The sequence below is a fragment of the Lissotriton helveticus genome, chromosome 1_2 (assembly GCF_964261635.1).
Source record: "Lissotriton helveticus chromosome 1_2, aLisHel1.1, whole genome shotgun sequence".
In the NCBI taxonomy this organism is placed as follows: domain Eukaryota; kingdom Metazoa; phylum Chordata; class Amphibia; order Caudata; family Salamandridae; genus Lissotriton; species Lissotriton helveticus.
Window position 1 is genome coordinate 421,879,403 of NC_136058.1, and position 24,586 is coordinate 421,903,988.

Consider the following 24,586-nt stretch of genomic DNA (forward strand, 5'->3'; position numbering starts at 1 on the left):
GTTTACTTTGCTATCTAGGACGTTGTGGATTTGAAAAACTGCAAATAATTTTTTTAAAAGAATAAATAAGCTGCCCAGTTTAATGGGAAAACTGACTGATATTCTGATATATTCATTGAAATACAGATATATTCTTTGAAATACAGATATATTCTTTGAAATACAGACTGCCACTTCCAGTCAGACGCGCAACTAGAGCCACATTTCGGGGGGGCTAAGAAAAAATTTCATGGGGGGGCTGAAACATTAAGCAGTAGGTAGAGTGGCGCTGCAGGGGCTCTTAGAAGGGGTGAAACATCAACAAAGCCTCTTTAACATGCACATGGTCTTTTAAACAACTGTGAAGTGCTCGGGTGCGGCTGCGTGTGTGCCCGGGAGCTGTCTGAGCCCGGGCTGCCACACACGAAGGGGGGGGGCTGAAGCCCTTTCATTCCAATGGGTGTTGCGCGCCTGCTTCCAGTTGTCGCCTTTCTGTAAATACTCTTAAGTCCTTTACATTAGTGTTTGGAAGATGCTCATCTGAAGTGAAGTTATAAATACTTTTTTACAGCAGCAAAGTGTGAGGCCCTGTACTTGAACTGTCTGACCCTTAAAACATTCACATCTGTGACATCTGAAATCCCAGGTGTTTACAGGCACCAATGCTTGTTTGTGTGAGCCTGGAGGCGGTGGTTCCGTCAACAGCCATCAGAGGGCGCTCCTCGCCTGCTGATGAAACCCACAGAGCTGCAGATTGGATGAAAGAAGAGTTTTCTCTTCCGGGTCAGAGGTGGCAGAGACAGCACCAGCAGCGGTGGTGACATCACTTCCTCCTCCTGTGTGTCCAGCCTGCTGCAGAGGAGGAAGGAGCCCTGTCTGGTGGGCAGATACCTTCATCTACTGACCCCCCTCAGACCCCAGATCTGCCCCCCCCCCCCAGCCCCAGGAGGAGGAGAGAGCCTGGACAGGTTTCTGCTCAGGTAGGAGAGCTGCCAACTCACTTGGCTGCAATCTATTAATCCATTGATCAGATCCCCCCCCCCCCGCCTGGCATTCATGGTGAGGTCAGGAGCCTGAGTGGGGAGTGGAGGTGATGAGCCCTGTCCAGGTGGGCAGAGTAGGTGAGACCTGTCGAGGGGTGCAGAGGAGGTGAGGCCTGTCCAGGGGTGCAGAGGAGCTGAGGCCTGTCCAGGGGTGCAGAGGAGGAGAGGCCTGTCCAGGGGCGCAGAGGAGGAGAGGCCTGTCCAGGAGTGCAGAGGAGGAGAGGCCTGTCCAGGGGTGCAGAGGAGGGGAGGCCTGTCCAGGGGGCGGAGGAGGAGAGGCCTGTCCAGGGGTGCAGAGGAGGAGAGGTATGTCGAGGGCTGCAGAGGAGGTGAGACCTGTCCAGGGGAGCAGAGGAGGTGTGGCCTGTCCAGGAGTGCAGAGGAGGAGAGGCCTGTCCAGGGGTGCAGAGGAGGGGAGGCCTGTCCAGGGGGCGGCGGAGGAGAGGCCTGTCCAGGGGTGCAGAGGAGGAGAGGTATGTCGAGGGGTGCAGAGGAGGAGAGGTATGTCGAGGGGTGCAGAGGAGGTGAGACCTGTCCAGGGGTGCAGAGGAGGTGAGGCCTGTCCACAGAGGTGCAGAGGAGGGGAGGCCTGTCCAGGGGTGCAGAGGAGCTGAGGCCTGTCCAGGGGTGCAGAGGAGGAGAGGCCTGTCCAGGGAGATGAGGCCTGTCCAGGGGTGCAGAGGAGATGAGGCCTGTCCAGAGGTGCAGAGGAGGAGAGGTCTGTCCAGGGGGTGCAAAGGAGGTGAGGTCTGTCCAGGGGTGCGGAGGAGGTGAGGCCTGTCCAGGGGTGCGGAGGAGGTGAGGCCTGTCCAGAGGAGGGGCAGAGGAGGAGAGGCCTGTCCAGAGGTGCAGAGGAGGTGAGGCCTGTCCAGGGGTGCAGTAGAGGTGAGGCCTGTCCAGAGGTGCAGAGGAGGTGAGGCCTGTCCAGAGGAGGGGCAGAGGAGGAGAGGTATGTCCAGTGGTGCAGAGGAGGAGAGGCCTGTCCAGGGGAGGGGCAGAGGAGGTGAGGCCTGTCCAGGGGTGCAGAGGAGGAGAGGTCTGTCCAGGGGAGGGGCAGAGGAGATGAGGCCTGTCCAGAGGTGCAGAGGAGGAGAGGCCTGTCCAGGGGTGTAGAGAAGGAGAGGCCTGTCCAGGGGTGCAGAGAAGGTGAGGCCTGTCCAGGGGTGCAGAGGAGGAGAGGCATGTCCAGGGGAGGGGCAGAGGAGGTGAGGCCTGTCCAGGGGTGCAGAGGAGGAGAGGCCTGTCCAGGGGAGGGGCAGAGGAGGTGAGGCCTGTCCTGGGGTGCAGAGGAGGGGAGGCCTGTCCAGGGGTGCAGAGGAGGTGAAGCCTGTCCAGGGGTACAGAAGCGGAGAGGCCTGCCCAGGTGTGCAAAGGAGGAGAGGCATGTCCAGGGGGGCAGAAAACGTGAGGCTTTCCAGGGTGCAGAGGAGGTGAGGCCTGTCCAGGGGTGCAGAGGAATAGGGGCCATTCCAGGAGTGTAGAGGAGGTGAGGCCTGTCCAGAGGTATAGAGGAGGCGAGGCCTGTCCAGGGGGGCAGAGGTGGTGAGGCATGTCCAGTGGACAGAGGAGAAGAGGCCTGTCTAGCGGGAAGAGGAGATGAGGCCTGTCCAGGGATACAGAGGAGGTGAGGCCTGTCCAGGGGTGCAGAGGTGGTGAGGCCTGTCCAGTGGTGCAGAGGAGGTGAGGCCTGTCTAGGGGTACAGAGGAGGTGAGCCCTGTCCAGGGATTCAGAGGAGGTGAGGCCTTTCCAGGAGTGCGGAGGAGGTGAGGCCTGTCCTGGGGTGGAGGGGTGCAGACGAGGTGAGGCCTGTCCTTTTCGAGGTGGGGTTGCAAAGGAGCTGAAAATCAACTGTTCTACAAGCTCCCAAATGCTGAAATCCCAGCTTCATCTAGGAAAAACCTGAGTCTAGTCCTGATTCTATCAAGAATGAATTTCTGCATCTCTCAATACGAAGGCATATCTAAATATCTCCTTTATAAAAACACAGCAACTCCAGTTGCTTATCGCACACGAGAGCAACGTGAGCGACGCGACGGATACCAGGAGAGACTGTGTAGAGATACCTGCAACCGATAGACACGAGGGAGATACTTACTTGATATAAGAGTGGGCGCGTCGCAAGAAACTTGAACCCCTATGTGGGTCGGAATTATCACCACATATCAAAGATCGCGGATGAGAAGCATTAGCCTTGAGGAAGTCGCGGGAGAGCCCCCCAATGCGACGAAACACGTGTTGAATGTGGTGAATACATTAAAGATGAGATATGATGGAATAAACAACGAACAATCTTTTGTTTTCATCAAAGTTTAATTTACTTGCTTGAACATTGACATGTGAACTGTCTACAAACCATAATAGGCAAACCTTGATGCGAATTTCACGTGTGCTGGGGAGTGTATTAATTTGTAGCTTTGAGCACAGGCTCAGGTTTATAGAGTTTAGTGTTCTCTATACCTTGCAGCGCCAACCCAAATAGGGATCTTTCTTTACCTAATATCCGTGTGTGAATTCCACCAAGAAGCGCTAACACCCTAGAAATAATACCACACCTCGAGTTTAAATGCTTGTGTTCTGAGCCCCGCCTTCTCCCCTCGGACCCACCAAGGATGTTTGGTCTGTGTGTAAAGGCGCTTTCGTGTACTGGAATCATGTGAGGTGCAGAGCCCATTTCAGGTGTCTCCCTTGTATCTACGTTGCCTCTAAAGTTGTGTGCTGTTCCATAACGTTAGTGACAATTTGCATTCTCTCCTCTCACTGCATGCCCCGTTGCTGCTTTTTAATGTCTCTCCTCGTATTGAAATTCTTTGTAAAGCTGATTACCCTTGTAGGGAAGATTATAATCTCTCTGACACCCCTTGGTACATAATATCCCATACCTAAAAAATTGACTCTGCATGATTTACTGTACGGTAATACTTCCTTGAAATATTGCTCATTCTGCCCATGCTTCAGTCCATATGAAACCAGTCTTTGTCCTCCCACCCTCTTGACCTCAAAGTTCCCTGGATCCCGCCAGCTATTACATGCTCACCTGTCAAGAGAACTTGCTGACAGAATAGAAGTTTTCCTGCTGGTGGACACTGAACACTTTCTGTTAGTAACTCCACTGGGTACAACCCCATTGGTGCCAGTGTTATTGCATTGTTTGCATCGGAGTCTCCTTGTGCCTGGCCTGTGTTATTGCGACATTTGCATCAGATTCTCCTAGTGCCTGGCCTTTGTTATTACATTGTTTGCATTAGTTTCTTCTAGTGTCTGGCCTGTGTTATTGCATTGTTTGCATCAATCCTAGTGCCTTGCCCATGTTATTGCATTGCTTGCATCAACCCTAGTGCCTAACCTGTGTTAGTGCCAGTGTTATTGCATTGTTTGCATCGGAGTCTCATTGTTCCTGGCCTGTGTTATTGCGACATTTACATCAGATTCTCCTAGTGCCTGTGTTATTGCATTGTTTGCATCAGATTCTTCTAGTGCCTGGCCTGTGTTATTGCATTGTTTACATCAATCCTAGTGCCTGGCCCATGTTATTGCATTGCTTGCATCAACCCTAGTGCCTAACCTGTGTTAGTGCATTGTTTGCATCAGATTCTCGACATTTGCATCAGATTCTCCTTGTGCCTGGCCTGTGTTATTGCATTGTTTGCGTCAATCCTAGTGCCTGGCCTGTGTTATTGCATTGTTTGTGTCACGTTTTCCTAGTGCCTGGCATGTGTTATTGCATTGTTTGCATCAACCCTAGTGCCCGGTTTGTGTTATTACATTGCTTGCGTCACATTTTCCTAGTGCCTGGCCTGTGTAATTGCATTGTGTGCATATACTATAGAACCTGGCCTGTGTTATTGCATTGTTTGCCTCAATCCTAGGGCCTGGCCTGTGGTATTGCCTTATTTGACTCAGATTCTCCTCGTGTCTGGCCTGTGTTATTGCATTGTTTGCGTCACGTTTTTCTAGTGCCTGGCCTGTGTTATTGCTTTGTTTGCAGAAGATTCTCCTAGTGCCTGGCATGTGTTATTGCATTGTTTACATCAGATTCTTCTAGTGCCTGCCCCGTGTTATTGCATTGTTTACATCAATCCTAGTGCCTGGCCTGTGTTATTGCATTGTTTGCATGAGATTCACCTAGTGCCTGGCCTGTGCTATTGCATTGTTTGCATCAACCCTAGTGCCTCACCTGTGTTAGTGCATTGTTTGCATACGATTCTCCTTGTGCCGCACTGTGTTATTGCATTGTCTGCATCAGATTCTCCTCGTACCTGGCCTTTGTCATTGAATTGTTTGCATCAGATACCTTAGTGCCTGGCCTGTGTTATTGCATTGTTTGCATTAACCCTAGTGCCTGACCTGTGTTATTGCATTGCATTGTTTACATCAGATTCTCCTAGTGCCTGTGTTATTGCATTGTTTGCATCACATTCTCCTAGTGCCTGGCCTGTGTTATTGAATTGTTTACATCAGATTCTCCTCGTGCCTGGCCTGTGTTATTGCAGTGTTTGCATCAGATTCTCCTTTTGCGTGGCTTGTGTTATTGCATTGTTTGCGTCAGATTCTCCTTGTACCTGGCCTGTGTTATTGCATTGTTTGCATCACGTTTTTCTAGTACCTCGCCTGTAATATTCCATTGTTTGCATCACGTTTTTCTAGTGCCTGGCCTGTGTTATTGCATTGTTTACATCAATCCTAGTGCTTGACCTGTGTTATTGCATTGCTTGCATAAGATTCACCTACTGCCTAGCCTGTGTTATTGCATTGTTTACATCAACCCTAGTGCCTGGGCCGCCGTAGCTCTGTAGAGGAAAGTCGCTCTTCTCCTCTCTCCTACCCTAGTGTGATTCTGGAGTATTGAATACGGGGATGTGGGACCCTGCTGTTCTCATACATCGCATCTCTGCTGAAACGCTTGAGTCAGGACACTTGAAAAGATTAATTGCTGCAGCAAAAAAAGTTTGGTGTAGCTGCTGGAGGAGTATAGCTACTATCAATAGCACATCTGTCAACATGTCACAGCGAAATAAACAAGACAAAGACAAAGAGAAAACAACAGCAACTGGGTCGATCAAAGGCCGAGCAACGCGGGAAGAAAATCGTACAGGAGCTATACCAAAAGTTCTGGTGGCCGCTAAAAAGCAGATGGAATATCTCAGTCGCTCCTCAAAGGGAGCACTGCAGAAGAAAAACGTCAGACAAGAAAGAAAGTCTGAGGCAAAGCCAGAAACCAGACTCGCAGCGGCCAGTTTGAGCAAAGTTGTAAAAGAGCCGTCACAGGAGGCTGAAGGGAAGCTATACCGAGCGCAAACGTCTACTGCAAAGGAGCAGATGCGGCAATCTACGTTACCTCAATCTTTTACACCTAAAGGGCCCCCAATTCTGCGGATGATGTACTGCAATCAGGCGTGCTGAGCGGACCCCCAGCATCTCAGAATCGGGAAGGTGCTCCGCGGCTCCCAGCCGCACTGAACGCGGGCTCCGAGGAAACGGAGGAAGCAGACCGCGAGGACGCAAGCGTTGGAGCTCCAGTTGTTGGGCAAGGAGGGTAGAGGCAATAGAAGCAATAGAGGAGGTTCCCCTGAATTTTTTTCAGTTAGTGAGGGGTCAGACACAACGGACATAAGCGAGCCTGAAAATGAGGAGGAGGGGAGTTATACTGACCACACTACCGGCTCAGATACAAGCAAGGATTCCAGAGATATAGCAACACAAAAAAGAAGAAAAGCAGGAAGGAGAAGAGATGGGCGAGGGTCCAGAAGAAGCATGAACAAAAAGCTATTGTGGGACTATTCTGCTACTTCAGAGACTTACCAAGAAAGTGGTCAGGGGGAGGGAGATAATGCCGGGCGATCAAAATCTACATCTCAGAACGTAACTTTGGACATGCTGTTTGGTACACTGAAGCAGATGCAATCCGAAGCTAGGGCAGAAAGCCGGAGAGCAAAACGCGACACAAAAAAACTACAAGCCTCCCTGAGGAAGGTAAATAGAAAGTATGAAGAGGTAGAGGAAAGAGTAACCCAAGTCGAAGAAAGGACAAGCAGAGTAGAAGATGAAGTAACGGACTGGCAGACCTTCAAAGCTGAGCAAGGAAAGATAGTGGAAGACTTGCAGTGGAAGGTCGAAGACTTTGAAAATCGCCAAAGGCGGAACAATGTAAGACTCTTGGGACTTGAAGAAGGGCGGGAGGGACAGGATCTGAGAGGTTATGTGATTAAATTGTTAAAAGAGGCCTTCCCAGAATCAAAATGGCAGTGGGAACTAGAAGTGCAAAGATCCCACAGATACCCTCTATTTGTAAGGAAAAACCGTGGGGGTCAGCACAACAAGCTTCCTAGGGCAATCCTGGTCTTTCTAGGGAACTTCTTAGCGAGGCAAGAGATCATGGATAAGGCTAGACCAGAGTCCAGAAAGACAGCTGATGGAAATACATTTTTTGCCAGGCCTGATTTCTGCCATGTTACGGTCGAAAGAAGGTGGGAAGTAAGGCAGCTGATAGTACCCTTCCAGAAACAAGGTCCAGAAGCATACTTACTGTTCCCGGCAAGATTGAAAGTTATCAGTAAGGGGCACACTAGGATGTTCTTCTCTGAGATAAAAGCAGGGGAATTTTTGACAGAGATATCAGAGCAAAATAAGGGAAAGGAGAGCAGAGGAAAAATCCCACCAAAAAGCCCACCAAAAACTCCGTAGAGGAAATGTCATAAAGGGAAAATACAGCTGTAACTGACTGACAGGAGAGCAGGGTAGGGGGGAGTAGCGACACTACAGACTACAGAGGCTACACATAGGTCAAGATTGACCTATTTGCCTGTAGCTTGGGGGGGGGGGATCCAAAAGGGAGGGGGGGCGGAGGGGGGGAGGGGGAGAGGGAGAAAAAAGGATTTGCACTTAGGATGTGGTTGTGGACACAGCACACGTGGATTTAGAAAGCAAGATATGCAACGCACTATGTTAAGAAGAAGAAAAGGGGAGGAGGAACGGAACCTTATAGAAACTAATTGGTATAGGTACAATCAGGGAGGGGGGAAAAATGAACTGTGATGGCATGTAGGATAGCCTCGATAAATATTTAAAAAAAATTGTTTTGAAAAACCCTAGTGCCTGACCTGTTATTGCATTGTTTGCATAAGATTCTCCTTGTACCCGACCTGTGTTATTGCATTGTTTGCATCTGATTCTACTAGTGCCTGCTGTGTCATTGAATTGTTTGCATCAGATTCCTTAGTTCCTGGCCTGTGTTATTGCATTGTTTGCATCAGATTCTCCTCGTGCCTGGCCTTTGTTATTGCATTGTTTGCGTAAGATTCTCCTAGTGCCTGGCCTGTGTTATGACTCAGAAAAGGGGGTGGTGATGGACAGAGCATCTGAATTAAGCAGAACACTCATACCCAGTCAAAAGATCAGGACTTGATCCATCACAGTTTTTTAGCTCACTGCACCATCCCAGTTCAGAACCTGGCTACATGCAAATTAGCCTGTCCCTGGCCCAGTGCATCATGGGAACAGGGCAGACCAAACTACCAAGCCAATTCTTTACTGGAAAGGAAACAAGCTGCCTGTGTTATTGCATTGTTTGCGCCAATCCTAGTGCCTGGCGTGTGTTATTGCATTGTTTGCATCAGTTTATTCTAGTGCTTGGCCCATTTTATTGCATTGTTTGCGTCAGATTCTCCACGTGCCAGGCCTATGTTATTGTATTTTTGTTTTTAACAGAATTTTATATAGCGCAAACTTGACCCGAAGGTATCGGTTATCAGAGTGCTTTACACGAGCACCAGTTGCATTACACGAGGACACATTCATTTTTGTTAGGCACTGGGAGATTAAGTTATTTGCCCAGAATCACAGGATGTTCCTCGTCCTTGCCGAGACTTGAACCTGGTTCCCCAGATTTGAGGTTGACCGCGCTAGCCATTACGCCAACTTCTCTCTCTATTGTATTGCATTGTTGCATTGCATTGTTTGCATAAGATTCTTCTAGTGCCTGGCCTGTGTTATTGCATTGTTTCATCAGACTATCCTAGTGCGTGGCCTGTGTAATTGCATTGTTTGCGTCACATTTTCCTAGTGCCTGGCCTTTGTTATTGCATTGTTTGCATTAACACTAGTACCTGGCCTGTGTTATTGCATTGTTTGCATCAATCCTAATGCCTGGCCTGTGTTATTGCATTGTTTGCATCAGGTTCTTCTAGTGCCTGGCCCTTGTTATTGCATTGTTTACATCAATACTAATGCCAGGCCCATGTTATTGCATTGTTTACATCAATCCTAGTGCTTGGCCTGTGTTATTGCATTGTTTGCATCAATCCTAGTGCTTGGCCTGTGTTATTGCGTTGTTTGCATCAATCCTACTGCCTGGCCTGTGTTATTGCATTGTTTGCATCAGGTTCTTCTAGTGCCTGGCCCTTGTTATTGCATTGTTTACATCAATACTAATGCCAGGCCCATGGTATTGCATTGTTTACATCAATCCTAGTGCTTGGCCTGTGTTATTGCATTGTTTGCATCAATCCTAGTGCTTGGCCTGTGTTATTGCATTGTTTGCATCAATCCTACTGCCTGGCCCTTGTTATTGCATTGTTTACATCAATACTAATGCCAGGCCCATGTTATTGCATTGTTTACATCAATCCTAGTGCTTGGCCTGTGTTATTGCATTGTTTGCATCAATCCTAGTGCTTGGCCTGTGTTATTGCATTGTTTGAAGCAGATTCTCCTAGTGCCTGGCCTGTGTTATTGCATTGTTTGCATCAACCCTAGTTCCTGGCTTTTGTTAATGCATTGTTTGCATCAGATTCTCCTAGTGCCTGCTGTGTCATTGAATTGTTTGCATCAGATTCTCCTCTTCACTGGCCTTTGTTATTGCATTGTTTGCATAAGATTCTCCTAGTGCCTGGTCTGTATTATTGCATTGTTTGCGTCAATCCTAGTGCCTGGCGTGTGTTATTGCATTGTTTGCATCAGTTTATTCTAGTGCTTGTCACATTTTATTGCATTGTTTGCGTCACATTCTCCTCATGCCTGGCCTGTGTTATTGCATTGTTTGCATCAGATTATTCTATTACACGGCCTGTGTTATTGCATTGTTTACATCAGATTCTCCTCGTTCCTGGCCTGTGTTATTGCATTGTTTGCGTCAGATTCTCCCAATGCCTGGCCTGTATTATTGCATTGTTTACATCAGATTCTCCTCGTGCCTGGCCTGTGTTATTGCATTGTTTGCTTCAGATTCTCCTCGTGCATGGCCTGTGTTATTGCATTGTTTGTGCCAGATTGTCCTTGTGCCTGGACTCTGACTGCAAGAAACTGCACTCTTACTGCAGTTGGAATCTACTTCCTATTTATGTAGCAACAGACAGCACAACATATTAATCTATTTTAGCAAGAATAAGTGCAGAGATCAGAGATTTCCGTAAGTCAGAAGGGATAAAGGTAAAGATTTTACTGAGGATTTGGAGTATGAAAAAACGTGAGGAAGTGACAAAATTTACGTGTCCATCAAAAGAGTTTGTTGTCAAAGTATACACCAAGATTTTTGACTATGGTTCTCGGGGTAGGGAGCACCCCAACTCCTGTGGCCACAGGTGGGGGCCCAGAACAATGTGTTCCTGCCAAAAAGCAGAACCTTGATTTTAACCGAGCTCAGTCTTTTGACATCCACCTACCGACTTGTCGCATACACTCATGGAAGTGAGCTGCAGTGTCTTCAGGGTTGCTGGCCACAAACCCCACAATGTGGGTGTCATCAGCAGAGGATACCATTTCAAAGCCAAATGATTTTATAAGGTTAGCCAAAGAGGTTTTATTTAAGGTAAAAAGGGTCGGACTAAGGGCAGAGCTCTGCGGAACTGCACTCGGTCGACAGAAAGAGGGCGACTTGACGCCATTGAACTCAGCAAATTGCTCTCTATCTGAAAGGAAATATTTAACGAACTTAAGGGCCTTGTCCCTGATCCCTAAAGTGAAGAGACAGTCAATAAGAAGGCTTTGGTTAACTGTTGAAATCTGCAGGGAGTTCGACAAGGTCAGGGCAGCATTTCCACCTGTGTCAAGGGTTTGCCGTATCTCTTCTGAGGCAGTATTCAGAGATAGCCCATGTGTTGGCTTCTAAAGTCAAATTGGCTGGCATCCAGAAGTGAATTATAATTAATAAAATGTGAAAGTTCAGAGTTCGCAGCCTTCTCCACAACCTTTGCAGGGAAGGGAAGGCGCAAGATAGGCCTGTAATTATTTCTATTGCTACTGACTACGTTGGGCTTTTATAGGAGAGGCAGAACGGAGGCCGTCCTCTACTTCTCAGGAAAATAAATAGACTTGAGCATCCTGTTAAGGATGTCCCCGAGGTGCCTGGAGACGGCATCAGGTGGTAAGTGAAGAATTCTGGGAGGGCCGGGATCCAAGGGAGAGCCACATTTAATTTGGCTAAATAATGATTGAACTTGATCTACCGATAGAAGATTAAAAGATAGCAGAAACGTATGTCCGACTGAGGGACAGGCTCCCCGTGTCATAGAGTGAGGGACAGCCGTATTTTCTGTTGTACTGATCGAGTCAGGGAGGTGGTATCTGCCAGTACCCGACACTACCCGATCCCAACTCCTTTGCTGGCCTATTTCCTGTTGTTCTGATGAGGTCTGAAGGGGTGGTAGCCATCATTACCAGTTCAATGCCTGTGTCCTTCTTATTGTTTACACCACAGGGAGGATGCTTGTGCGAACACGTATTATAGGTAGCTTTGACCTTATTTTGAAAAAAAAAGTTACTATCAAATTGCAGAAGGATTCGTCGGCAGTAATGTTTTTACGTTCAGGAAGCTTGCTTGGTTTTATCCTGTCGTAAAGAGTTCTTTGGGGATGTTTAAAGAAGATTTAATTTTGACGGCATAGTGACTGGATTTTGCTTTAAAAATCATATCCTGGTAGGCCTGAATGCCCTGCTTATATGAGATTCTATCACAGGGATCATAGTGGTTGTGCAGTTTCCTTTCTAGCCTTCTGCAGGCTTGTTTGTGAGCTCTAAGGTTCTTGTCAAACGACGGTTCGGAGGGAAAAAATATTTTATTTTTCAGATTTTTAAATGGAACAAGCAAATGGAGACTGGAGTCAATCCACTGACGAAATACGTCCGTGGCTGCATCTAAATCAGCAGTAATCTCAGGCATAGATTGAGTGAGCTGTGCCTTCAATAGTTCAGGGGTCATTTTATACCAGGAGCGGCTGAGGATGAACAGTGAGAACATCAGCTTCCAAATTCAGTGGACGTGCAGTAGCGACTTGAAGAGAGGGATTGTCTGAGAAAATACCATCTAATAAGTGGCCGGCTGAGTGTGTCGGAGCCGTCACTAACGGGGTGAGACCCAGACTTGCCCTAGGGTCTGAGAGATCGATACTATCTTTTTCCGTATAATTTTCAAGATGGAAATTGAAGTCACCGAGTAGAGTGAAATAAAGGGAATTGGGTTTAATGTCATAGAGCTGATTGTTACTATTTGAGAATGCTGTCCTAGGGTCTGGGGGTCAGTAAATAAGTACCCCATTGAAGGAGTAATGATTAGAAAGAGCAATTTTATATGCAAGTGCTTCATAATCTGATGCGGCTGGTAATGTCTCAAAGGAGACTTTGAGGTTGTCCCTGTAAATGATTGTTAACTCACCACCCCTTTCTTCAAATAAATCAAGCCTGAAATTGGAAAAACCGGGGGTGTCGCAACAATTAGATCTGGGTGGGATGAAGCATATGCTCAGGTCTCAGTGATGACAGCAAAATCCAGTGCACAAGCTTCTAGAAAGTCTGCAAAATAGGATGCACTCTCTGTTAGAGACCATGCATTAATAAACATGCCTCTGATTTCCCTCTGAGGAGTGGGTAACCTGAAGACATGCGGTGCAGGAGAGATAAGTGCAACAATCCTGGAGGTTCTCAGAGTGAGCTTAAATCTGGGCAACTATTCTCGCCGATAGTATCATTCGGAATAAAGTAGGGCCTAAACAAGGCTTACCTAAATGTTCAAAAGTGAGCAGCTCATCCCGTGAGTAGCAGAGATGAACAGCCAGATGGGGGGGGGTGAAACCAACAGGAGGACCGGCGCTGAGCACAGTCTAAGCCCGTACGGGCTTAGACGAGCTTGCCTTAGGCACCACTTCGGCGCACCGTATATCTGTCTTTGTAGCACAACCTCCGGGGGTGTGCCAGAGAGGCATATACAAAACGAAAGTACTACTCATCACAATATTAGCAAGTTTAAAAGATAATGTGAGGGCAAAATATAAACCTAATTAGGGTCCAACAACCCCTGCGACCTTCACACGCTCCCTGGTGAAGTATCAGCTACTGGTAACAGAGACAAAGAAAGGAAATGGTGTCCAACGCTAGCAACACATAAAACAAAAGTCATAACAATCCACCATTCCAGAGTGGCGTTAGGGGAGCCAGACACCTCCCAAAACTACATAATTGTGTAATACAGGGAAATCAAAAATCTGCACAAGGTGCTGCTGACATAAGTCCTGCCTGGAAGGAACATCAAAACTAGGTGCAACCGACACAAGCCATGCCTGGAAGGAAGGTCTGCACAAGGCGCCGCTGACGGAGATCCTGCCTGGAAGGAAGTTCTGCACAGGGCACAGCTGACAGAAGTTCTGCTTTGTGGTGACCTCAAAGCAGTGAGAGACCCTCAAACCACAAGATCCTTCAAGTCCAGCTAGCCACACTGGACACAATGTACACCAAAGGCCTGATTTAGATTTCAGCGGATGGTTTATTCCATCACAAATGTGACAGGTATCCTGCCCACCCCATTAAAAATGCATTACATCCTGTGGCAATTATAATAAGGCAGACAGGATATCTGTCACGTTTTGGTAATGCCTTTGTGTAGTTCGCAGAGTTTTACTCCGCTGAACTCCACGAAGTGCCAGGGAAACTCCTCCGCACTCTGCGGAATTCCGCTAGTGGCAGAGTTTCTTAAGTTGCGCTGCTCTCACTGATTTTTTGTGCCATGATTTTGTCCCGCACTGTAAAATCAGCATGAACTGCACTACACATCGTGCCAGAGGGCGCTGCTGCTTTCTGCCGCTCGAATTGACATTCTAATCAAGTGGCAGCTACATCAACAAGAATGGCAGATTTCTACACTCGAGTAGTCGCAACCTGCTGCGACCTCCCGTAATGATAAATCTCACCAGTAGGAGGTCTAGCGCGTTGTATTTTCTCACAAGCATTCGTCACCTTACCTTTGGCGAACCGCTTGAGAAAAAAAACTCTGTTCTGCATCACTTTGTGGAGTTTTTTGGAACGGAGTGGGCAAAACTTTTCGAGGTCTGCCGGCAGAGCGGAATTCTTCACCCACCCCTAGTTTTGAGGCAATAATCTGTTGAACAAATTCCTAACTAGGCCCAATGTCTGCAATAAGTGTTGTAGAAGAAGTGAGATTCATGGCCTTGTGACTATTAGGCCATTATCTGACTTCTGATGAACCCCACAGAGTGAGTGGGCAGCCACCGGGCAGTAGGGGCGCGAAGGACAGGAAATTAGTAAACTTGAACATGAGAAATATGGAAAGATAGAAATGCTGCATCACCTGTGGATAACTGACACCTCCTCCCGATCTTCCAAATGCCCATCCAGTCACAAAGTTGCATCCAGGGCCCCAAACGGACAACGTCATGCCATATGCCATGTATTGGTGGAAAAGGGGGAAAAAACAGTAATATGCACACATCTGCTGCAGGGATATGTCAGGTAAATTATTGGTTGTGATGGATTCTCTATAAGTACTAAATGACTGATATTGTTAAATATTAAATTATATGAATCAACGTTTGTTTGCCTTATCTGCGCTTATAATGTATAGGATGGGCCTTACAGTGAATACCTCACTCTGTTTTACACAAAAGCCCCGGAAGGAGATGCAATTTGCAGAACTTTATCTACTTTAGGAAGAACTAAAGACTTGCTTTTTAAAGTTGTTTTTCGGGCCAGAACTGGGTGCTGTAGGCTGCACTACTTTCAGGGAGATGGACAGATGTTATGGCGATAGGAAACCCCCCTCAACTCACAATTATGTTCGTCGTCCAGGTACGAAGAAACCAGAAATGCTCGAACCAAGGGAGCTGTTGAAAGTGTCAAAGGTGACTTATGAACAGCGAGGTAAAGACAGGAGTTGGTATTTGAGATGATCTTAAGTGAATAGGAAAGGAACGAGAAGAAGTGTGTGACTGGAGTTACTTTTGTTGTATACTTCGTAAAGAGTTACTGGAAATGTTGCAGCCCAACCTGATCTATCGCTTTTTCTCAAATCTATTGTTGTTTAAATTAAATCTTGACAATATGCGTCCGTCTTAAGCTATACCTCTAAGCACTTGGGTGCTCCGTGAGCGCCCTTACTTTTCTAAGTTACTCTGTGAACACTTGTAAATCACCTCCTTTTCAGACATTAATAAGATATCACCTGATCAACAGAACGTTTAGTTAAATATCTGTGTATGATGAAATATTCCTTGCTAAGTTTCAAAGGCTGTAAAGCAGAAGGGGGAGATATACTAAGATTTTGCGCCATATTTGTGTCACAAAAGTGGCACAAAACTGTGCAAAATCAGTTTTTCCTAATTTACTTTCAAGCAAATAATGTAAAAGTAATGTGAAGTATTGCACAGCACTGCGTCGCATTACTTTGTGCCATGGGGGCCTGCCAAGGGTGGTGCATGGGTGTTCCCGTGCAACCACCCAAGATTTCTCATGCTAAACCCAATTTACCAAATACAGTAGATTGGGTTTAGCGTGAGAAAACTGCACCCTTTTAAACTAGGTGCAAGGAAAGAGAAATGCTTTCATTTCTCCTTCCTTTTCTGGCTTTGCATGCGTGCTGCACTGTGTAACACGCATACAATGTGGGAAAAGCTTTCCCTCATGTCTGGCATAGTAGTTAGTACAGGAAGGGTGTCCTTCCTGTACAAAACCTATGCTGGATTCACACACACACACCCCAGCGCTCTGGTGCTAAGGTGTGTGCATGGCGCAGGGCTGCTGTAATCAGTGTTGGCGCAAGGGGAAGGGAAGGATAGAGCCATATCTTTGAAAATATGGTGCTCTCCTGCTCCCTCCCTGTCGCGCAACGCAGTGCAGCCTCAAGCTGCATTGCGTGGAAATTTGGTAAATCTCCCCCAAAATGTCTTTTAAAACCAATTAAACATTGTGAATTCTCATTCCATTATGTTTCAATTTAGTAATTTTAAATATCTTTACATCCAACAGAAAACAAGCCTCGAATGTATGAATTGACCATCAATAATGAAGCTAATGCTGTAAATCTTCAATAACAGCAGAAATAATGAGCTACAGTATTCAGTAAAACATCAGCGCAGTCGGCGACAGATGAACCTGCACACAAGCTGACAGATCCCGGATGAAGCATCAAGGGCAGTTCGGTGGAGGTAAGAGTCTGAGCTGTGCACCTCCACGCCACGAGACGAAGAAATGATCTTATGAAAATGAAGGCACCAACAATAACAAACCGCCTCCTATATAAACAAGTGTCCAACACCAGCTTTGATCATGGGAGCGGTATGATGTGAATATCGCAGTGCTCTGTTTTCTAAAATGACGACAAGCTATCTTTCCATGCCCTAGGTGAATTGTAAACTCTTTCTGGCCAGACCACAGTAACCAGAGAAAAGCCCAAAAGAGCGGAGCCAGGCAACTGACGGGTAAAGAGGACTTCTTCTATCTACAATACAATAGACTGCCCCAATTTGCGTGCATAGCCATAATCCAATCTAAAGGCACAATCACCTACAAAGGCACCTTATAGTGTGGCAAATATTTGGTGGCTATTGCAATGTATTGTTAAAACAGAAATCAAACGTGCAAAATACTGCACACAGTGATGGGCCATGTTGGCCCATCAGGAAATACAGTCATGGGAGGTAGACAAATATATACCCGACCCGCAGACACTAACCAAGAAAGAAGAATCATACGCATGCAGCAAAAGCTTTAGTTTGTCATCACGCACATACACAGGACAAAAACTATTCAAATGCAGTGAATGTAGGAAGAGCTTTAATAGGTTATCAAACCTACGAAGACACCAGCAAATACACACAGGGGAAAAAACATTCAAGTGCAGTGAATGTGCAAAGTGCTTTAGTCACTTATCAAATCTTCAAACTCATCAGCAAATACACACAGGCGAAAAACCATTCAAGTGCAGTGAATGTGTGAAGAGCTTTAATAGGTTATCAAACCTACAAAGACACCAGCAAATACACACAGGCGAAAAAACATTCAAGTGCAGTGAACGTGCAAAGTGCTTTAGTCACTTAGCAAATCTTCAAACACATCAGCGAATACACACAGGGGAAAAAACATTCAAGTGCAGTGAATGTGTGAAGAGCTTTAATAGGTTATCAAACCTAGAAAGACACCAGCAAATACACACAGGGGAAAAAACATTCAAGTGCAGTGCATGTGCAAAGTGCTTTAGTCACTTTTCAAATCTTCAAACTCATCAGCGAATACACACAGGGGAAAAACCATTCAAGTGCAGTGAATGTGTGAAGAGCTTTAGTGGGTTATCAAGCCTCCAAAGACATCAGCGAATACACACAGGGGAAACACCATTCAAGTGCAGTGAATGTGTGAAGAGCTTTAGTGGGTTATCAAGCCTCCAAACACATCAGCGAATACACACAGGGGAAAAACCATTCAAGTGCAGTGAATGTGTGAAGAGCTTTAGTAGGTTATCAGACCTACAAAGTCATCAGCGAACTCACACAGGAGAAAAACCATTCAAGTGCAGTGAATGTGTGAAGAGCTTTAGTCGATTATATCACTTACAAAGACATCAGCGAACACACACTGAGGAAAAACCATACCAGTGCAGTGAATGTGGGAAGAGCTGTAGTCGATTAGAAAACCTACAAAGACATCAGCGAACACACACAGGTGAAAAACCATACCAGTGCAGTGAATGTCCAAAGTGCTTTAGTCACTTATCAAACCTGCAAATACATCAGCGAATACACACAGGGGAAAAACCATTCAAGTGCAATGAATGTGCAAAGTGCTTTAGTCAGTTAATTCGCCTTCAAACGCATACTCAAACACACACAAGGGAAAAAATATTCAAGGGCAGTAAATGTGCAAAGTGATTTAGTCAATAATTTTTTTAACTGTTGCACACTAGCCTTTTGCACATTTCCTACTCCTTTTCTTATTTGTGTCCATATGGTGATTTAATATTATAAATTATGTATTTTATTATGCTTGTATGATTTGTATGTACAAATCGAATAAAAGCTTTTGAACTTGAACTTGATTTAGTCAGTTATCAAACCTCCAAACACATCAGCGAATACACACAGATACGAGATTGCTGTGAATGTTGGAAGAGCTTTAGTCTGTTTTCAAACCTACGAAGACATCAACAAACACACACGGGGGGAAAGCCACTCAAGTGCAGTGAATGTGGGAAGAGCTTTAGTCAATTATCAGAGCTACAAAGTCATCAGCGAACACACATGGGGAAAACATAGAAGGGCACTGAAAGTGAGAAGGGCTTTTGTCAATTTTCGATCCCACACAGCCCTCAGTCAATACACTCCTTCATTTAACTCACATGGAAATAATCCTAGAGATGCAGAGACTCCGGAGAGATCTTAAGAACATCAAAAATGATATTAACCCCTGTGAGGACATAGACAAGAGCAGAACAGTGCAGTTATTGTGAGAGGAATGAATTACGGAAAAAGATAACATTCTAATTATGTGGGACATTGAAATACCAGATGATAGAAGACCGGACTAGCAGTAAAGAAGAAAATCAGATAACAGTATTTGCAGAATTATAGAAGTGTTTGTTTCCAGTGATTGTTCACTTCCGTGCACATAGCAAATCGACATGATGCACCAGGATACACAGTGGGAGACTAACACAATGTGGATTAAAAGAAAAGAAACATTCTTGATTTTTATTTGGTGAAGAAGAAATACAAAGAAAAATATTCTGTCGTACCTGATCACACTACCACTAAAAGCAACACTGAACAATACTGGGACTAACAACAATACTTTCAGCTAACTTGTCGGATTTTTGATAAAACCTACAAACCCAACACACCCAGAGTGGATATGTTGTCACGGCTCTGAAGATGGGAAACTTCATTGGTAAAATGTATGTATTACTATTAAAAAATGCCACTGCAGTATATGTAATGAACTAAAGCGAAGCACAGGTGTTCAAGAAATAACCTATTTTTAGATATGAAAAAGTATATACCTTGGACTAGGACAATCAGTTGCACTCCCAGCAACTCGTCTTTCACACTGATTGTCCCTTGTCCTCAAATGTTCGGAAGGATTTGTCGTATTAAATGCCAGAAGTGGCAGTGACATTCATGAAGCTGAAGGTAACAGGAATGTGTGGGAGATAGAGAAGGAGAGAGATAAAGAGAGCGAGAGAGACAAAGAAAGGGGGAGAAAAAGAGAGATGGAAGGAGGGGGAACGGCAGGTGATTTGTATTTACCTAAAAATAAGCAGCTGATCGAGGAAGCCTGGGAGGCCTAGTCTGCAGTCCCCTGATTTGGATCCTCAGTGCCGGGTCCCTCCAGTTGCTTCCCCCGCTGGCGCCCCTTGGCAAAGAGCACAATAGTGAGGAGAGGAAGTGAGAGGACCCACAGGCGTCGGCAGCAGTCGTGCACCCAGCACAACAAGAAGTGTATGTACAACCGCAACCGGGCAAGTGGGCAGCCCGCGTGGAAGCAGTCTGTAGGCCGCAAACAGGGGAGGAGATGTACTCCAGCCAGGAGCAAAAGCAGACCTCAGGGAGAGCGCTAGCAGTGCTCTCTGTGACCAGTCCCAGTTTGTGGATCCGTGTCCATGCAGGGGGACAAGCGTGGGGCCCGGGTCACATTCAGCACAACACGTGTCCTCAATTACGGCCGTCCGGCTGTGCGTGCATCTAGTCCACCATCAGACCACAGAGCCTGCTAACCGCACCTACAGCCCCAGTCCAGCTGGCGGGCCCCTCCCCTCTTCCAGGGTCAAAGGGGTTTTTCAGCACATTGTAGAGTGGCTCCAGCCACGCAGCCTTGGGAGCACCAACAGCAGCCCCAGGGCGGACACCACAGCTACTCCCAGTGACGCAGCCAACAAGCAGCGCAGCTGCCACACACCCGGCCGGCCAGCGGTTGGGGCCCAGGGCACAGGCAGAAGGCAGACGCGGAGGCCGCACAGCAAGGCACCCCACGCCGCTCCAACCTCTCCAGAAAGACTCGCAAGCAGGGCAGTCGGCACTCTGCAAATCAGAAGGCCCTCATATGGAAGCTGGAGCCCTCTTCCTCCGGGGCCCCTAGTCCAATGCCGATCCTCATCCCCCACTGTGGCAATGTGAGTCCGGGCGCATGTCCTCGGTCGTCTTCAGGGCAGGCAGTGATGGCAGCTGGCAATGTCCAAAAATGGAGATCTCACCCGTCCCTGGGATTTGCAGCCCCGTCGTTACAGGTAGGAGACCCAAGTGGATTCCGCAAGCTGTCAGACAGCTTCTGCAGCAGGGAGACTCCCAAGGTCAACGGGGATATCAGGATGACTCAAGTCCCGGCTGGGAGCTCTGCTACAGTACGACCGCATGTTCGGCGACAAGCCACGCCTCCATGGGGTCCTTCACCTTATCCCCTCAGGTAATGGGTTGGATAATCTTTTGGGGGGGAGTCTTGGCTCTAGACCTACACACACTTTAGGTACACTTAGAGTAGTGTTCACATAGTAGGAGTATGCTAGTTTACTGCCTTTTTATATGCCTGCATATATACAATTGTTTAGCACCATGGTAGAACTATAGCTACTAATTTCTCCTTTGGTTCTTGTAATCACGTTTATCTACTTCCGTCATAATCATTGCAGCACACATATTTTATGCAAGAATAACGTTGGTTCAATAAATATTATTGAAAATGTCAAACTGTGTATTCTCTGTATGTTTCTCTGAGAACAAGTAAGCAACAGTGACTGAGTGAAAGGTATTGTACTCTTTCCATGATCCCTGAGGAGTCAGGGTTGTCATGTTCAGTGGTTACCAGAAACTATTCGCTGCCTGGTAAGGTTAAGGAGGCTTACGGTGGCTCTGTGAACTAGCTGGTCTATAGTCAAACATGTCCTGTGGGGGTGTCCGGAATCAGTCTTGACAACTTATTCTTAGTTCATGTTGTCCAAACAATGCGCGGGTCCTACAGATTGGTAGGAACTACACAAAATGGCACCACCTACATCAGTTAGGCTCTTATTTAATGGTCAAATCTGAGTAGTTCTGTCGCGCTTTCTCAGAGATCCCTACTCACATTTTAACCGGATTCGCCCGCAGTGGAAAGGGAAACATATCCATCTCAGCTGAGTAGGTATACCCTATATATTGACTGTAGGTTAAATCAAGCTTAGAGGATTTAAAGTTCCCGCATTGTAAAACAACAATCTCTATAAAATATCAGTTAAATACTAATGCTGTGACAATGACTGAACAGGATGAAAATATTTAAGAACAGATAGTTGGACTATATATTTCAGAAAATTGCAGACAGGCAGTTACAATGAAATTGTTACAACATGACCTGCCAGGCAACAAATGGAGATGTTACCTTACTGGTTGAGGCACACAGAGCTTACAGAACAGAGGTATTCTGTTCTTGGGTTAAATTCCCACCTGCAGATGCACGCACATGGTTGTTTCATGAATACATGAAGATGAACCACCTGATGAGTATTTCCCATATAGGGACTTAGAAGTCCTATTAACTTACCAAGAGCACATTCATTGGTTTAAAGGCACCCAACCCCATACCACAAAACATTTGAGACTCGGTCCGCTCAGCAGAGAAGGAGCGACCTGGCTGGTCTTAGCTTCATACGTACCTCATCCAGACATTGATGCTTTACCATTAGCAGGAATGTGCAAACTTTACAGAGATTTAGTAAAAATATTCAGAAATCGAACACAATACATAATGAGAACATTGACAGTCCAACCTGCGGGCTGCTCTGGCTACACATCCACACATGGCTACCACAGGTATTAGCCCACAAACACTAAATGACATTATGGAAAAAGTTCCCACCCCAGGAGAAAATCCCATTGTAGATAGCACACAAAACAGCACAGCTTGAAGCAGTTTTTCCCCACACAGGCTCGCAGGAAAAACACAGAATATTGACAATTTGCTTGCCAATGGGGATGGCTCCCCAGTTAGAAGATTGTGCCACTTGGGGTACAATTTACTCTGCTGTATAAACCAGAACACATGGTACCCATTTAATAGCAGTTATACCAGATGTACTGAAACAGATTCAGAATGAGTATCGGGCAGAGCCTTCCTTAGATCTAGGGCTGAAACTCATGGACAATTTTGCCCAGGTATCAGCAATTATTTTGAGTAACATAATAGGGCAGGCAGCAGTGGTGGCTTTACGCCAACGCCTAAGGAAATTTACTCCTGCACAGTGGGAGCACGAATTGCCCAAGATTATCGAAAATAAATATGCCTCTCTAGGCAAAGATAATGTGGGAGCCAAACATGGGAAACCAATAGCTAAGAGTAGTTCTGCAAAAGATAACTCTAAGCAAGCACCTGATTCTTCAAAGTAGTAATGGGATAATAAAAAAATAAAACAAAACACAGTCACAGGACCACACCGAACGAAAAAACAATTTGCAATTTGAGAAACCGTGACAATATTAGAAAGTTTTACAGCTATCAGGATACTGATACAAGTTCATCTAGTTTCTTTCAGGAGACATCCGAAAAGCATTAGGAGAAAGCCGGACAGTCAGAGTACAGATTGGAAGAGCAAGTCAAGCTGAAAAGGAAGACACATTGCACTTTGGGCTACATCATTAAACAGGAAGACAAGCAAAAGACGTCAAACCTCAATTTAAAAAGAACAAGGTGGTCGAGATTAAAATTATAAATACCCAGGCTACTGAGGACTCTGCTTCATAACAGGGAATGGGCAGTGACAATGCTGGACAGCGTTTCAGTAGTCACCATAGCTCGCCAGAACATGATGGACTTTCTAGGGGTAGTAGCACTGAGTGAGCATATCACGGTGGAAACACCTGATACAAGAGTACGTGTCCATATCGTTTAAATGAAATAATGGTCCAGATGGAGGAGGTCATACCGAGGAAAATTAAGGGTCTGTTTTGGGAGAACCTGACTTATGGTTATGACAAACTTTTGGCTGAAAAGTGTTGGCGACCTGAGTTCGCAATGGATTGCCCAATGGTAAAATAAGTTACTTTACCTGCCTTCCCCGGGCTCCTACCAAAATTAGTTAAAAATTCTTAGCACAGGAGTTGCCGTTAAATCTGGCTCCTGCATTTTACCGCAGTCATGGTGGGTGGGATGGTGAGTCGCCGCATCATGAAATCCCATTAAAATCAATTCCTCAACCGCAGAGACAATATCCATTTAAACATGAGGTAAAGAAATAAGTTAGGGAGATCTTATATCTTAGGGAGGTCTTAGATCAACTTGTGATGAATAATCCCTTGTTTCTGTAATGAAACCCGATAATTCATATTATTTAGTCTTAGATTACAAACATTTAAACACGTACACACACATATTTACAGTACGAAATGCACACAATGCCGCACCAATGAATAACATTGTCTAAAAAAACTCTAGATATCTCAAATTAATTTTTCTGCCAAAACATAGCCCTGGAGGCAGATATTTGACAGTATTCTCAGCGCTAGGCTCTCACTGTCAATTTTGTTGAATACCCCAGGTGTATAAGGATAGCCCTGGGTTGTTCGCAGCCAGGGAAACAGAGTTACTTCAAAATTTTAATAAGGAGGCATTTTCTTATGTAGATGAAATATATCTGCTGCATAATGAATGAATGGAACACTTGTCTAGGGTAAACCCAAAAATTCTTGAATCAAAATAATAAAAAATGGCCCACATCAGTGTCCTATTTGTAAGGTACGAATTGTCAAGTGAAAAAAATAAGCCTGGTGGTAAAATCTTTAGATATATGTGCCCAACTCCAACCTCTTACAACTCTGAAAAGACTACAGTCCATTTTAGGATTCCTGAATTTTGACAGGACATACATTTTGAATTATGCAGAAAGGTTGAAACCTTTCAATGACTTAATTATATCTGATTTGTCAGTGCACCATTGGACACAGAAACATACTGATATCCTATGTTACGTAAACGCTGACATTTACACACACGTCAACACGACTAACTTGGTTATTTGCATAGTCACTGGACTTACCGGGTACACCTACATCACTTTCAGTGAAGGTGATACAGTCCCTTTAGCATACAAATTACATTTGTACACGAAAGCTGAAATGCTTTTTACACCCACTGAAAAAATACTCATTGCAGTACAAACTACTGTAGTGAGAGAGAGAGATAAGAGAGAGAGAGAGAGAGAGAGAGAGAGAGCACTAGCGCAGGAAAAACACATAATTGTCGTGACCCTGGATCTGACCCTAGAGGTCATTACAAAGGCAAACATCCCAAATGCTAAAGCATTACATCCAAGATGGATTAAATGAGCTAA

The 24,586-nt window shown here is 45.8% G+C and overlaps 1 protein-coding gene and 1 long non-coding RNA gene across 2 annotated transcripts in view; both read left to right on the forward strand.

The window, feature by feature from the left end:
* The window catches only part of LOC144807403 (uncharacterized), a 378,338-nt gene that overhangs the window by 292,970 nt on the left and 60,782 nt on the right, over positions 1-24,586 (forward strand). The window lies entirely within an intron of this gene.
* On the forward strand, positions 825-20,937 carry LOC144807371 (uncharacterized). The gene is made up of 2 exons (XM_078673116.1): positions 825-959; positions 16,267-20,937. Exon 2 carries the CDS (start codon positions 16,905-16,907, stop codon positions 18,162-18,164), a length of 1,260 nt encoding a protein of 419 aa, XP_078529242.1. The 5' UTR covers positions 825-959; positions 16,267-16,904; the 3' UTR covers positions 18,165-20,937.